We start from the raw sequence: 16,143 nt of genomic DNA on the forward strand, positions 1-16,143 counted from the left end.
GAACATATTAAACATGCCTGCAAGATCAGCAGTTCAGAGGAAGTTTGTTCCAAGACAAAAGATGCAAAACCATTTGACACTTAGAGCATCACTGCAATCACTATGAAATGCAATATTTATTTATTTTTGCATTTCTTTTTATGCACTGCATGCTCTTGTCATCTTATTCATTTGAGATATCAAGAGCAACTGCTTGTGTTTCACTGAACTCTTCCATTGAATATGTCCATAAGTGAGTAACAAACCAGAATTTAAAAATTCTGAAAATATGATTATATCATTGCGTTTCCTACCAGTTGAAATTGAAAAGGTGCATCTAAACATTGTAAACACAGGAAAACATTAAATTTCTTCAGATTTTACAGTATATGGAGAGTGTTGTGTACATGACTTCTAATATTTAGATTATTTCTTTGGTATCTTATTGAAAGACTTTTAATTAGCTTCACACTACAAACCATGAAATGATTGCATTTAACAGGGAATGAAGCTATTAATCCTACATTTGTATTTTGCAATATATGCTACCAAAGCACACCTGATGGTCTATTCGTTCACAAAAATTTTTAAAAAAATTTTTAAAGTTTTTTTTTTTTTATTATGCATGCCATTACTTATTTATAATAGCAATTTATCATTAACACAACAAATGTTATGCTAATATTAAACATTTCAATGATTCATTCATCATTCTACAGAAAAAAAATATTTCTAGGTAGAATTCACTGCTGAACAGGTGAACACTGGAACAAAATTTTTTTAATGATTTTATTAAAGAAAATTAAAAGATCAAGCAGCAACTGCTAGTACTTTTATAATTATGACAAGATATCTAAAGTAACTTTACCATTGCAGAAATTTCTCCATCAGCTTGAAGGAATTCAACAATTTTACTTTTATGAGCAGGTTCAACCCTGGAAAACAAGCGGGCTCTCTGACAAGCAAGTTTTTGTTCAGTAGGGGTCAAATCATCAAATTCCCGACCAGAAAATGATAAACCTACGAGAGTAATTCTGTTTAAATAATAGATATAGCAGTCAGAAATATACTGACAGAGAAAAGTTAAAGGCAATGGCATGTAAAATAATTGATATGAATTAATGAAATATGGTATGGAAATACATTACATTATGAGGCAATAATACCATGTGGTGTTATTATCAGTAAAGCATGCCATGTGTGAATACAGAAACTAACTAATGCTTACCCAGAAATGAGCATGTAGCAGAGGAGGCTACAGACCTTAATTTGGGAGGGGAGGGCAAAGGGAGATGATTATTACCCCTTTCAGCCAGGTGGGCTGCCGTGCTGTTCAGGTACATTCAAGAGTCTATTGAAGCTTACTCACCAGGAGGAGATTAGTTTAACTAATTTAACATCCAGGGGAGAGTGGAATGAATCTGGGAGGGAGTGGGAAAGAGAAAGTATTATTATCTATTATTAGAAACTTGGAGCCAACACACTTCAAGTCTGACATAGGATTTGAAAATTTAGTTCCACTACCTCACAGCAGTTGCAGTTCACCTACTGAAGTTATAGTGCTCCAATCATACATTATGTCATGCCTGTCCAGACCATTAACTACTGCCCCTGCTATAACTGATTTCCCTGACACTGATAGACAGTTTAGGCATTCTCTTCCTCCAGCTAAGAACACATTAGGAATTAGACTAGACACTGAAGCTGAATTCATCCACAAACATCACATTGAAATATATCTTTCAGTACAAATGATGTTCATGGGGACACATAAAAGAAGAAACAGGAATATACCGCGTTTCTTTGATTGTAAGACATCTTAATTTCAGAAAAAAAGCTTTGATTCTAAGAAAAAAAAAAATAAATAAAACAAATAAATCTAACAAATATTTTTATTATAATGGAATTCAATTTACTAACAACAATAGTACCGGTATTTATCAGTAGGTATGTTGTTCATCACTTCCTTCTGAATCTTCTGAGCCAACGAGAGCATTGGTGATACAACATTTTTAAAATGAGTGCTTGACTATTCTTTCTGGGATCAGCTTCCAAGCTGTTGATGCCCATTCTGCCAATTTTGATGCCAGCGCTTTAATTTTTCCGGAAGGCGTCACGGATGGTTGTCGGTCAACAGCCAGGATTCATACCCCTTTCTCAAGTAATCCTTAAATGGTTTGTTGACTGAAACATTGAGTGGCTACAGTTGGCTAGTCATGTCACCAGGAATCACAACCAAGTCACCACATTTTTGTATGATTTTATTTTTGACCCGTTCGGCCAAATGTCCACGAAATGCATCAAGTACTAGCATGCTAGGTGGGTTACGAAGACTTCCAGGACGTCTATTCCACACAACATTTAACCAGTCTTCCATAAACTCTGCCAAAAGTTCTTTGGTATGGTTTTTCAATTTAAAATTAAATATGGTGGCAACTTTCGACTATCAGCGGTGATGCATAGCATCATGGTGTTACGCTGCTTTCTATAGACTGCACTTATCTCGATTTCTTTAGCACCTTTAGCATTGATGGTGTAATTTCAAGGCATATTAAAGAAGACTGGGGTTTCATCAGCATTTCCAATTTGACTAAACCCAGTTTCTTTTTTTCCTTAATTTCATCACCTGTCACTGAAAGTTAATCAGCTTCTGCTGAAAGTCTGCAGGAATTTTTTGACAGATAGATGTTCAGCGTCTTAATGATAATCCACTACGACGCATGAGTCAGCCACAACTGCCTTTAAAAATTATTTTCTCTATTCCAAGGGACTTGGCAATTTCTCCGGCTTTCAATTGCGGGTTTGTTGACTGATGGATAATCCTTTTGATCATGTCTCCGTTACAAAATGTATCACAGCTTCATTGACTTGTGGAAATCTTCCTTTCTTAGGCCCTGTAAAGCACTTGATTGTTGCTTTGCACAAAAATATGGAAGTACGATCATTTCTCCAATGATGAACATTTGTTTTTGTTATTTGGTTTTTAGCAGCATTAGCAACTAAAGCCATATTGCTCCGGGATATGCGGTGGTCATTCCCTGACCTTTCCGCATCCTCCATATTTGGTGGTGACTGGTTCAAACCCCAGTCTAATCAAGAAGCGTGTGCTACGCACTGCTGCTCCTTCCCACCTGGCTATGGAGGCGCCGACGAACATTTACATCACTAATGTAAAAATTTCGACCCGCAGCTCTATTTCCATGTTCTTTTGCATACACTATTTTTCGTTTCAATGCGGCTTCATTGTGCAATCTTTTTGACATTTTAATGTGCAATAAGGGATTAAAATTAACGAAATACAGTAACTCCACTTCTTATGTACTTTTAAAGATACAAACAAAACTTCCTAGTTTTCGCTGAGTAAGCTTCACTATAATGAAATAATGGTGGCTTCACATTTCGAAAGCACATTTTCAATGGAAGTGGAGAATGTGATAATGGTTAAACTTGGAGGTGGGGTTTCCACGTAAAAACAAAACGCGTGCTACTGTGCAAAGCGTGGGAAAATTCGGGGGGAAAAAAAAAACCTGCGACTGTAAGACGCCATCGATTCTAAGATGCATCCCATTTTTAGAGACGTTTATAGGGGGAAAAAAGTGTCTTAGAATCGAATAAATACAGTAAATCAGTTTTAGAGACCTCTTGCCTACAAGATGCAATTTACTGGATGATATGTCATCCTTAAGCAGCTGCAACAATGGAAGTGATTTGTAGTAGCATCATCTTACAATGTAACTTGGCAGTTAGAATGGATTTTGGCTATCAGCTGGTTCTGTGACCATTGGTTTATCTTGAATAGTTTTTCATGGTAGCTTTCCTGTCTGCTTCCTCAATTGGAATATGACATTTGAATAAATATTCACTATTATTCATTTCTATATATATATATATATTTTTTTTTATACTCCACAGGGCTTACATAGGACATTCTGCAAATACATATTTGTACTTGTGAAACGATTAAGATTAAAACAAAATTAACGAAATACAGTAACTCCACTTCTTACGTACTTTTGAAGATACAAACAAAACTGCCTAGTTTTCTTTTGTATCTTTATGGTAAGAAGTGCTTATAATGGCAAGAAGGATATTACTTAAAAGTAATATCCTTCAAATTTGAGGGTCCTTTATATTATCCATCCCTCATAACTTTTTCATGAATTCAATTGGATACCATATATAATTTTAGAAAAGAACAGTAAACCTAATGAAGATGTAGAGTCCCATTTAGAAAAGAACAGTAAACGAATGACTGACTATATACACTGCACTACCATCAATATCTGGACACCCTCATATCTATAAATAACTTTTATTTATAGGAAAACTAATATGCACTGGAACTTTCAGCCTTTATGACAGCACCTAGTCTCCTGGAAACATTCTCCATCAGTTTTTTGTAAATGTCCTCCAATATTTTACGCCATTTGGCATTCAACAAGGCAACCAATTCGGCTGTTTTTCTGGATAGTGTCTCCTCAATGTAGGTAATGCATTGTATTGCAAGGTATTTGGTATTGGTGTTTAAAGGCACAAGGGCAGCTAAGGCCAAAATGTGCCAGGTCCTACATTATTATTCTAAGGTAATATAATATGTTCTATTTTGGCATCATAGGAATTCATATATATGTATTTCCTTCAGAAATGTATAAAGTGTAGCTAGGTTAGCACTATTGCCAATCATGTGGTTAAGCGATAACGGTTCTTGCAGTTGTGATTGAGAGTGGAAAATTCTTCTGAAAGGAGAATAGTGAGGACAATCTAAAAGTATATGCTTGACTGTAAGCGGTAGTGAACAATGTGTGCATCAAGGTGGGTCATCCCCCATGAGTAGAAACATATGGGTTAGATGAGTATGTCCAATCCTTAGTCTTGCTAGAACAACTTCTTCCTGTCTATTTTGTCTAAAGCTGGAAATCCATAACGCAGGTTCTTTTTTGATTTGGAGCAACTTGTTATTACTTTGTGCCTTCCATATTTCTGACCACTGAAACATAGACTTTTTTGTATGCTTCAAATAATCTCTATATGGTACTTTATAATTTGCTGGTGTTGTACTGTTTGGATTTTTGGTTGCCTGATCTGCTCTCTCATTGCCTAAGATACCAGAATGCCCTGGGATCCAGCAGAATTTCACTTTATGATTCCTACTTCGTAGGTGGTTTAAGTAGCAAATGATTTGTTTTTCGATTGGTTGTGATACTGAAAACTGATTACCCAAAGCAGACACTGCACTCAATGAATCAGTGTATATTATACTGCTAGTATTGTGGATAGTGTTAATATTCTGTAAGGCTAGTTTAATTGCATATAACTCAGCAGTATAACTGCTACATTCAACTGGTAGTGATATGGAGACTGTAAAAGATGGAAAGACAGCTGCGGCACCAACTGTAGAATCTGTTTTTGAGCCATCTGTATATATTTGGTAGCTTTGTATATTGTTGAGGGCATGTTCTTTATGTAGTTGTTTGATATTTTCATTTGCCAGGGAGTTCTTTCCCCATTGCTGAAAGTGCGTATCACAGTGAGGGAGATTTACAGACCAGGGTGGATCAGGAATATCGCTTTCTTTAAGTATGTTATCAAAGTCAATATTCCAGGTGTGAAGCAAATCTTTTAGTCTCATGCCAGTTGGTCTATTTTCATTTGGTTTACTGTTATAGAACGTTGTCCACTCAGGGTTGGAAAGCAATGGTCAAATGGGATGGTCTGGAAGGCTCTGAATTTTAGCTGCATAATTTAGAAGCAACATTTTCCTTCGAAGGTGAAGTGGAGGTTTGTGTGCCTCTACATACAGACTCTGAACAGGGGATGTTCTAAATGCGCCCAGAGCAGTTCGAAGGGCACTGTGTTGGATGGTATTAAGTCTGATTAATGCGCTTTTTCTAGCTGAATCATATACAATAGCACCGTAGTCTAAACGAGATCTGATAATAGCACGATACAAATGTAGTAGAGTGTATCTATCAGCTCCCCATGTCATAGCAGAAATGGACCTAAGTATATTAAGTTTCTTTAGACAGACAGTTCGGAGGTATGTGATATGTGAAACAAAGTTCAGTTTGGTGTCCAATATTAGGCCTAAAAAACAGAAATTACTGGTGAGAGGGATCAAATGGTTTTTTAATCTGAGTTCTGGTTCTGGGTGTAGCTTACGTTTTTTGCAAAAGTGAACTGCAATTGTTTTTTGATCTGATAAACGATATCCATTCTGCATTGCCCATGCCTCCAACTTATTTATAGAGAGTTGCAGCTGTCTTTCAATGGTATGTATATTTTGGGAATGGCAAGATATAGTTAGATCATCAGCATACACACATAGTTCTACAGTATTTGGGATGTTGTGTGTTATGGTGTTCAGTCTAAGTGAAAAAAGGGTAGAGCTCAGTACTGATCCTTGCGGGATACCTTCTTCTTGAGTGTAGGACCGGGAAAGTACAGATTGATAGCGGACCTGAAAGGTTCTGTGTTGAAGAAAATTTTTAATGAATTCTGGTAAGTGCCCTCTCAATCCTATGGAATGAAGCTCTCTCAATATGCCGTATCTCCAGGTAGTGTCGAAAGCCTTTTCTATATCGAGACTTACCATTACAAGATGTTCATTTTTGACGTAAGCATTGTGGATGTTAGTCTCGGCTTTCACCATTAGATCTAAAGTGGATCTGTTTTGTCGGAAACCAAACTGATTGTTGTTCATCAGTTCTTTAGTTTCAAGAGCCCAGGTAAGCCGTCTGTGTATCATTCTTTCTAGGATTTTACTTAGGCAGCTAGTTAGAGAAATAGGTCGGTAATTTTCTGGAAATGTGTGATCTTTTCCTGGTTTAGGAAAGGCCATAATGATGGAATGATGCCAGGAAGATGGATATACCCTCAAGAAAAATCCGATTATAGAACATTAATAGTAAATTCAAGGATGTACTGTTTATATGTTTCAGCATTACATAATATATACCATCAGGTCCAGCTGCACTGTTAGGTGATCTCTTTAATGCTGTTTGCAGTTCAAATAGGTTAAACGGTTGATTATAGCCACTATATTGGGAAGTATGGAAATTTATTTTGTACCTTTCTGCTGAAGCTTTGATTTTAAGAAAAGAGTTGCTATATGCTGACGTGGCAGATGTTTGGTAAAAGTTCTCTGCAAGGACGTTAGCTATTTTTTGACAAGAAGAAATTTCCTGTCCATTTTCGATTAAGATGGGAGAAGGAAGAGGTGGATATTTCCCATTTAATTGCCGAATTTTTTTCCAGATGAGATGACTGCTAGTATCCTTTGTAATAGTAGAGGCAAACTGTATCCACGATTCCTTTTTGGCTTTTCTTCTAACTTGCCTAGCTTTTGACTTTTGCCTTTTATACTGAATTAGGTTGTTGGTAGTTGGGAACTTCCGGAACAGGTTCCAAGCTTTATTTTTTTCCTTTTTGGCATTGGTACAAGCTTCATTCCACCAGTGTTTAAGGTTTTTGTGTTTAAATGTGGAGGCTTGAGGTATTGCTTCGGAGGCAGTGGTCAGTATTTGTCTGGTTATATGCTCTGTGGCATCATCAATGGATTGTAGTTTGATCAATTGGCTATCAAAAGAAAGACGGGTTGAAAACTTTTTCCAGTCTGCTCTGGAGAATTTCCATTTTGAGCGATTATCAGGATATGATGTTTGAAGCGTTTGGATTCTGCATATGATTGGAAAGTGATCACTGTTGTGTGGGTCGTTTAATACTGTCCATTCTATACTGGGGTATAATATGGGGGAACAGAGTGTTAAATCAATTGCTGACATAGATCCAGTGGGAAGGTGAGTATAAGTATTTTCACCAGTGTTCAGTAATGTTAGATTCAGTTGGTCTAGTATCGTCTTGATCAAGTGTCCTCTACTGTCCATGTGGTCTGATCCCCACAATGGATGATGCGCATTGAAATCACCAAGGATACAAAAAGGTGGTGGTATCTGTCTTATAAGGTCTTCTAGTTCTTTAAACGTGCACATCTTGTTAGGTGGAAGGTACAGAGATACTAGAGTTAGAATTTGCCCAACTGATACACGTACGGCAATGGCTTCTAAGTGGGTTTGAAGCGGAATGTTTCTAGATGGTATTTTACAGTCAACTAGAATCGCGACGCCTCCACGTGCGGATAATGAGGAGTTTATCTTTTCTGTAAAATGTAAAATTTCTGATTGATGGAGTGACTTGTGGAGTTAGATTAGTCTCTTGTATGTAAACGGCTATAGGACCATATCGGGAGATTAAATCATAGATGTCATCGGTATTGCTGCGTAAACCTCTACAATTCCATTGAACAATGTTCTGCATTATCGGGGTTTGAGGAGGGAAGGCGAGTCTGTCTGTTTCTTGTGAGTGGGTTGCTTTTGACGGTCGTATTTCATTTTATCTTTTCTAGGAAAATTGGGACGTCCGGAATCTGTACCCTCTTCTACATCATCAGTTTGACCTGATGAAAATCCAGTCTCCATATCATCTTCTGCATGAAGATCAAGTACTGTTTCATCGTGTGTAGTTATATTTTCAGAGTCCATTCTATTTGAGTTTGACTTTTGTGATTCAGTGGCTTGTTGCCTTCGTGATTTATTTGACATTTTATCACATGATTTTATTTTAGGCGGAACTGTGATAGGGGTATTGCTTATTTCATCAACTACAACGGGTTTGCTGGTAGGTTGAGATGTTGATAGCACAGATCGTGCCCATTCTGCAATGGATGTATTGGGCGGAATTGATACATCAGTTTGGGTTGAAACAGCTTGGCATTTTAGTGTAATGGCAGCGTACGTGGTTTTTGGGATAGTTGACTTTATTTGCTTTCTTGCTTCTTGATATGTGACCTTATTCTCAGTCTTGTACTTTTGTATTCTTTTTTCAATTTTCCAGAGTTCGCATGATTTTGAGTATGCTGGATGGTCATTCTTGCAATTTGGACATTCCGGAGCCTTTGCAGTGCACTCTGTTTGTGAATGGTTTTTTGACCCGCAGTTAGGACAAGTATTTTCGCCTCTACATGTTGTTTGGGAGTGACCAAACTTTTGGCACTTGAAACATCTTAAAGGGTTTGGAATGTGTGGGCGGATACGGCAGTTTAGGTAGCCTGCTTTAACTGAGGTCGGCAAATTTGGTGTACTAAAGGTCAGTATAATATTACGTGTGGGAACAAGTTTGTCATCCTTCTTTATCATAATTCTTCTTGCTTGAGTTACTTTCTGTTCTGCTAATTCCACGACTATCTCCTCTTCAGTTACGTTCAATAAATCCCACTCACTTATTACTCCTTTTGAGGAGTTCAAGGTGTTATGTGGTGAGGCTTTGATTGGGATTCCGCTTATAGATGTCATTTTTAATAAAAATTCTGAATGCCTTGCTTGAGTGGTCTCAATTAAGAGATCTCCTGATTGGAGGCTTTTCATCATTTTCGGTGTACCTGCTGCATTCTCCAGACATCTCTGGATGACAAAGGGAGAGAGTCTGCTTAGCGGCTGAGTCGATAAAGAATGTACAATCAGGAAAGCTGGTGGTTCTGATTTGTTACAGTCTTTTTTCATTCTTTTTGCAGGCGCACTATAGCCCCAGCAGCTTGTGCGCCATTAAACCCCCATCACAACAACAACAACAACATTCTTTTTGCCAGATTGGGATCGTCTTCCATTCTTCGAGTCTCAGTATGTTGAGAGCCTGTCGGCTCTAGTGGTGGACACGTATCATAGTCCATTGTTGCTCCTTTTAGCCCTGGGAGTGAGCGCTTTTCCTCCCAGATTTCCGGCCCCGCCACGTGGAGGCAGGAGCGGTGCCACCTAGTGGCCAAGCGGTTGGAGAGGTTAGTTTGTCAGTGCAAAAGATTAATAAATATACTAGGAAAAGAAAGGTAATTTTCCTTTCTGGGTTCTTACTTAGGATCTGTTAAGTACAGAACCACTTAAAAAGAAATGAGTATGAGAAAAGCACTGGAAAGAAAATATAACAAAATAACTGGGAAAGAGAATATATATATATCGCTTTCGAAAATCGCTTGGACACTATCGCTTGGCACTCGGGGCCGTATTGCAAGGTATTGTTCAAGATGCCTAGATAGACCTTGGCATTCATGGTTTTGTCCAAAACAACCAACAGTCCCAGGCCAAATCATGAAAAACAGACTCACTTTGTCATGCTACCTCTGCCAAAATTCACTGTTGGAACAATATTTCTCAGGGCACCTGCCACAATTGTCAGACTGGTAGGTCATGTACCATGATTCTTCACTCCAAGGCACACTTTACACTAGCCTATGGTCAAAGAATGGCAGGCCATAGTTGATTGGTTGGTTGGTTTGGTGCATTAGTGCATCAGCAACTATGGCAATAATGTGCCAGAACAAGCTTATATAAGGTTAAAAAGGTGTCACAAAACGCACACATAAGAGACATCTGCACTCAGTAGAAATTAATGCATAAGATGACTGTCCTATGCAGAGGCGAGCAAAAACAACTTCCTCACTCCAGTTTTGCATGGACTAGACTGCCAGTGTTGATTACAGGCTTTACCTTGACCTGCTCATACCAAGATTGTTGTCACTAGCAGAGTAATCTATTGCACATTACTAACCTGTAGTCTGGATAGGGACTAACAGGTCACAGTTCTGGTTTTGTGGTGAACTGGCTACAGCATTGACCAGTTGTATCCTTGATTCCAATGTGGCTTGGGGTCCAGCAGAAACAGATGTCAAATGAACCTTCAGAAAGTAAATGTAACATCTGCTGGACCCAGGTCAGCAATGGATGAGGATTATATATCATCTCAAAAGGCCTGTACTTAAAGCATCTGTATACCCCATACACCTTTGGTAATTGTAGGATTTGTAAGTAATATGGCCCAAGGCTAATTCTATAGCAGGGGTTCCCAACAGATGGCCCACGGGCTGAATCCGGCCCTCCAGATGTTTTCACCTGGCCCAAAAGACTATTTCATTCCTACATATCGTATATAAGGATATTTTTAATCAAAATATAATGTAAATGCGTCCAAATATAATTTTGTAACATTGTTGCAACTCTGTGTGCTTCCACTTGGCAGCAGTGTTTCTTGCAATGTCAGAAATCCCAAGAGTGCGAGTGCCCAAGGCTATAAGTTTATAGCCTCAAATATTTCCGGCGAACACAAGTTGTCAAAAAGTGAAATAGCAAAGTTAAAATAAGCAACTGTTAAAACAATTGCTAAACACTAATCTAAATATTAATCAAGTAAGTATTAGTGAAAGAACTGTATGCAATGCGTTCTTTGCAGTTTGCAATGTAAAGACGAGTACGCATATTAATCTTTCTCCTGGTCAGCTGTTCTCATTCAGACCGTAGTCGTAGGGCTGCTGCACTGATTATTATGCGCAACAATTTATTAGTGCTATTTGTATAAATGCATATTTTTAATTTTATTTAACTTTGAATTTTTTATTTTAGCGAATCAAGATGTCAAGAAAAAGAAAAATTGATTCCGAATGTCGTGTCTTCAATGAACTTTGGTCGATTAATTATTTTTTTTAATCGATGTACCTACCTTATATGTAAGGAAGCAGTTTCTGTGTTGAAAGAATATAATTTGAAACAGCATTATACGACAAAACATGACTCAACTTACGATAAACTTCAAGGAGAGTTGCGAAACAAGAAATTACAAGAGCTGAGCTTTGATTTCAAGAGGCAACAACAACAGATGACATGTTTCACTAATCAGAATTTAAATTTAATTAGAGCTAGTTTGCGAGCATCTCAAATCATTGCTGAAGAAGGGAGGGCTTTTACTGATGGCGAATTTGGGAAAAGTGTGCCTATCAATTGCAGAAGAAATATGCCCTGATCAAGTTAAGCACTTTGCTGCTATAAGTTTATCAGCGTCAACTTTAGCAAGAATCAAAGACTTGTCTGCTAATGTTAAAGATCAGCTGAAACAAAAAGTTACAGAATTTATAAATTTTTCGATTGCAATTGATGAAAGTGAAGATATTACCAACACAGCACAGTTACTCATTTACATATGTGGTATAAATCAAAATTTTGATGTCACAGAAGAACTGGCTGCACTTGAAAGCTTGAAGAATAGAACCTCTGGTGAAAACATATTTTATAGTGTATCAAAAGTGTTTGAAGACCTGCAGCTTGATTGGGAATTGTTGACAGCAATTATGACCGATGGTGCAAAGAATATGGTTGGAAAAAATATTGGTTTCATCGGCCATGTTAATAAATATTTTGATTCCAAAAACATCGAAAGACCTATGCAATTTCATTGTGTTATTCACCAGCAATCGCTGTGCGGTAAATTTTTAACTCAATCACGTTGACTATAATTAGCATTGTGAATTTTATACGCAAAAATGGCCTGAACCATTGTCAGTTTAAAATTTTCTTGGAGGAAATCGAAAGCAAATATGGTGATTTGTTGTATCATACGGAGGTGTAATGGTTGAGTTGCGGTAATGTGTTAAAAAGATATTTTCAACTCAGAACCGAAATAGACATATTCATGAACGAAAAATTAAAACCAGTCCCAGAATTAGCAGACTCTATATGGTTATGGGAACTTGCATTTTTAACAGATATTTATGAACATTTGAAAACAACGAATAAAAAACTTCAAAGTCACAATCTACTTGTAAATGACTTGTTCTACAATATTAAAGCATTTCAGACAAAATAATTTTTCCCATTTTTTGTGTTCTGAGTTTATATAATAATATGCCCAATTGTGATTTTTCTACCGACAATTTTGTCCGAAATCTTGAATTATTGATGGAAGCATTTGTTGATTTCGAAAACAATAGAAAATTATTTACATTATTTCAGAATTCATTTGATGTAAATGTTTCACAAATAGATAAAGATCTACAATTAGAAATCATAGATCTTCAAAGTAACAATAACCTGAAAACATAATTGAAAAATGAAACATTAATTAACTTTTATAAAACCTTGACAGAAAATGAATTTCCAGAATTAAAAAAAAATTAGCAAGAAGAATAATTTCTATTTTTGGTAGCACTTACCTATGTGAACAAACATATTCAAAAATGAAATATATAAAATCCAAACATCGATCAAGAATGACAGATGAACATTTGCAAGACTTTTTAAGATTGGAAACTTCTACTATTAAACCTAACATTTCAATTATTGCTAAATCAAAACAACTACAAACATCTCATTGATTTGCTATTTCTGTAATATCAAATGTGATTTATAATAATAAAAATTGTGATTTTTAATATGACTATGTCTTTATTTAAAATATAAATATCCCTTGTTTATAATTTTTTAGAGTTTTTCTATCTTGTACACCCTGTTTGACCTGGTGAAGTCGCTAAAATCGCGTTTTTGGTTTACAGTCTTTTTAGTCGTCAAAATTGCACCGACTCCGGCCCGCCACTTGTTATGAATTTTCTATGTGGCCCTCCGATGAAAAAGGCTGGGGACCCCTGTTCTATAGCATAGAGCTCTGATGAGTATATGCTGCATTCGTCAGGAAAGTGTTATCTGGGAAGATGGCAGTAGAATCAACAGATGACTGACCTTGAGCCATGAGTGAACACGGGAAAGAAGTCAGAATATTCGCTCAGTGGGCAGTAACAGAGTTGTTGGTACATAGAATTAAGTGCTGGCATTCCCCAGTTTTTAATAGAGAAATTGCATAATGGTATTTGAGCAAGCCTGGGTGGTGTTGATTGCCTTGATGACTCAGGCACATTGTCTACAGTGATGTTCAATTCTCTTAGTAATACTGGGTACAAATATCAAAGGGGTAGTTGGCAGTCTTCAGCTGTCACAGAGGTTTTACCAAAGTAGCTCACAAATGGATTCCCATATGGGGTGGGATGGCAGGGATTTTATTTTTTAGATGTGGTGTAATGATAAGTGCTTTCGTAAAGGACAGACACAAGGATGGTTCAGTTGCTATGACAGATAGACTTTGGACAGGAGATGTTTGGAACACCCCAACGGCAATATGAATGGAATGATTGGTGGACTGGGTCAAGCCAACATAGTAGGCAGTTTCTAGCTGATGGATGCACCTGGGACTCAATCTGATTTAGAATGCACGAGTTTTAAATCAGTGGGTGGGCAGGTACCTTGGTGTTGCAATATTCACAATATGAGATATACCGATGCCAATTCATAACTACTTAAGTAGTTGGCTATGTACAGAAATGATCCAATTGCACTAACTTGTATGCTAGTTAACTTCCTAAGTAACCTGAGGCTTTAGCCCTAAACTGTTCTGTAATATGATAATTAATGTCAATAAAAGCTATATATTTATCAAAAACTGAGCATTTGCAAAAACTGCAAAATCTTTTCCAACTTGTGGATAACCTTTCACTTGTTACACACTCAATGCTTCTGAAGTACATCATTTATTTACTTATGCTTCAAACAGAAAATTGTACCAGAGAGATCTGTAATATAATGTTCTGATTTACCAAAATTGGTTGAGTTAATTAGTAACTACACTTTAAGCAACAAGTATTCATGTGTTGAGAAGCGGACCCCAGGGTTCCCCCCATTAGCCACTGTTATTCACCTTGTGGTCGAGCTAAAACGCCAAAGCCAGCCATTTTTAGGTATTGTTGTAGTGTGAATGTGTAGTGTTTGTTCTGTTGTTGTGTAGCGACAGGCACTCAGTAGATGAGAAACTGAAGTACCTGGTCACCACATCTCACCTTCCATCTCTGCCACAAGGAGGCGGCCGGGATCTACCAATCATTTTGCCCACATTCACTTGGGAAACCCAAGCAAATGGAAACATAAGAAAGAGGATAGGCAATCAGTAGGGAAAAGAATGGGAAGTGGAAGGGTTGGTGAAGAATAGTACAGTGAGGAATCACAGATGGTTATTTGTTATTTTGGTTTTTAGGAGCATTAGCAACTAAGGCCATATTGCTCCGGGATATGCGGTGGTCATTTCGTGACCTTTCCGCATCCTCCGTATTTGGTGGTGACGGGCTCGAACCCCGGTCTAATCAAGAAGCGTGTGCTACGCACTGCTGCTCCTTCCCACCTGGCTACGGAGGCGCCTAATCACAGATGGATTCATCAGAAAAGGAAGAGAGAAGAAAACTTAGTAAAGAAAAACGCCTAACACAAAATGATAACCTTATTAATGTACAGCATTAATTACAAATCAGAAAGAAACACATGATTTCAAATTCAGGCATGTCAAATAGAACAACCAAGGTTTAAATAAAAATAGTATTATACAATAGCATCATACTATGAGACATCAAATTAAAATAATACTTAACATAATATTTCTATATATGTGCCAAAATCAATTACAGTAATACCCCGACTTACGAACTCTGAGTTACGCGGTTCTTGATTTTTTCGTTTGGCAACGCTGCCGCCCACTATCTTCAAGGTCGTTTTTCATATGTTATCGATATATGGTGCGACGGCGGAGAATGAGAGCAAAAGATGAACAAAATTCAACTTTGCTGCTTTTATGTTTTTTATATCAGTGAAGGGGAAACACATTTCACCATAATAAAGTAAAAACCAACACAATTCCAGCTATCGGTATAATCGCAAATGCAATTAGATCGAGTTTACTACCAGTTTATAACAGATTTCACTAGCAGAAACGCAACTGGATTTTTATTGTTTTATGGTAGTAACCCCTAGAAATGTGAGGTGTTAATAGTGTATCTCTGCCTTTATGGTGTTGTTTATTCAGTTGCTACATGCGCGCAGCTTTGTTTATGCGTATCAAGCGTGCCTCCTCGTTTTGTAATTGTGCTTTATTCCCTAAAAATGAGTAAAATACTTAATTAAAAGGTGTGAAAAGGAAGCATCCTGGTGAAGACACTGCAGATTCAGAGAGAAAAAGAAAAGCAATTATCGATAAACAGAGGCGGACTGGGTCAAAAATTCTTACCCAGGAAAATTTATAGTGGCCTCATACTATGGTTTATGGCCAAAATCACACTGGCCCACCGGGTTTCCCCGGTAAGGCTTATGGCCAGTCCGCCTCTGTCGATAGAGAAAAAATATGAAATTGTGAAACGCTTTGAGCGAAATGAAAGACCATGTGATATTGCACGTGCTACAGGCCTAAATGAAGCAACAGCGAAAAGCACATGGAATGAAGAACGCGTTATAGCTACAAAGCAAGGAATAAAAAAAATTATTA

The 16,143-nt window shown here is 37.4% G+C and overlaps 1 protein-coding gene across 1 annotated transcript in view; it reads right to left on the reverse strand.

Annotated features, from left to right (window-relative positions):
* Positions 1–16,143, reverse strand: part of LOC150086009 (calcium-transporting ATPase sarcoplasmic/endoplasmic reticulum type-like) — a 516,950-nt gene that overhangs the window by 97,136 nt on the left and 403,671 nt on the right. Inside the window, 1 exon segment of the mRNA XM_090374328.1 lies at positions 848–999. Within this exon segment, the coding sequence (XP_090230454.1) occupies positions 848–999 (152 nt within the window).

This window comes from Mastigoproctus giganteus, chromosome 5 (genome assembly GCF_048544385.1).
Source record: "Mastigoproctus giganteus isolate SK-2022 chromosome 5, ASM4854438v1, whole genome shotgun sequence".
NCBI lineage: Eukaryota > Metazoa > Arthropoda > Arachnida > Uropygi > Thelyphonidae > Mastigoproctus > Mastigoproctus giganteus.